This window comes from Charadrius vociferus, unplaced genomic scaffold (assembly GCF_000708025.1).
Source record: "Charadrius vociferus isolate BGI_N301 unplaced genomic scaffold, ASM70802v2 scaffold611, whole genome shotgun sequence".
NCBI lineage: Eukaryota > Metazoa > Chordata > Aves > Charadriiformes > Charadriidae > Charadrius > Charadrius vociferus.
The window spans coordinates 1,004,913-1,005,618 of NW_009646844.1; the positions used below are offsets into that span (position 1 = coordinate 1,004,913).

The 706-nt window shown below is 54.5% G+C and overlaps 1 protein-coding gene across 1 annotated transcript in view; it reads right to left on the minus strand.

Annotated features, from left to right (window-relative positions):
- Positions 1–146: 146 nt before the first annotated feature.
- Positions 147–706, minus strand: part of SRGN (serglycin) — a 2,419-nt gene continuing 1,859 nt past the window's right edge. Inside the window, exons 2-3 of the mRNA XM_009893856.1 lie at positions 536–683; positions 147–360 (exon numbers count right to left, since the gene is read on the minus strand). Coding sequence (XP_009892158.1) covers positions 147–360; positions 536–683 — 362 coding nt within the window. The remainder of the gene's footprint in view (positions 361–535; positions 684–706) is intronic.

A 706-nucleotide genomic window follows, 5' to 3' on the forward strand; every position in this document is an offset into this window, starting at 1 on the left:
GAGTGGAAACAATAAAGACCTTAAGGCAAAGTTTTTATTGATTGGCAGCTGGTTGAAAACCACTTCGTGGCCGTCACATCAGGCCAGGCACTGGCAAAGGGGCGAGGGAGGCCGCCACCATCATGAGGAGGCAGGCGTCTCCAGCCCTACAGGAGAAAATCCTCCTCCGTTAGCTTCTGCTTCAGCTTGCCGCCTCGTGGGCCCGCTAGGAAGACAGGCAGCTTTGCCTCGGAGAAGCCGTCGCCGTCGCCGAGCCCTGACCCGGATGCTGGCTCCATTTCCACCACAACATCGGACCCAGAGCCGGACTCCTCATCCGAGAGCGGGAATATGTCACTCAGCTCCTGGTATCTCTTTATCCTGAAATGCAGAGCGGCAGCTAGTTTATTCCAAATTAATGACTTTGTTATCTCTTAACTGAACATGCCAAAGCCTCACGTTCCCATGGGTGAGCCAGGATAGGACCATCAAGACGGGAATACCGGACGATTTTGGGTGCCAGCACCAAAGACAAACATGCAGCACATGAACTTACAGTGACGGGTCTGCCATGGGAGGGAGGATCCTGTTGGCTCCACCAGTGGGCATATAAAACCGGGGCCCCTTCTCTTCAATGCAGTTAGCGGACCAGGTGTCGGGTCGGCACCTCACTCTCTTGTACCTTGCCTTCTGCATCGGAGCACCTGATCAAATCAGCCTTGCTTTG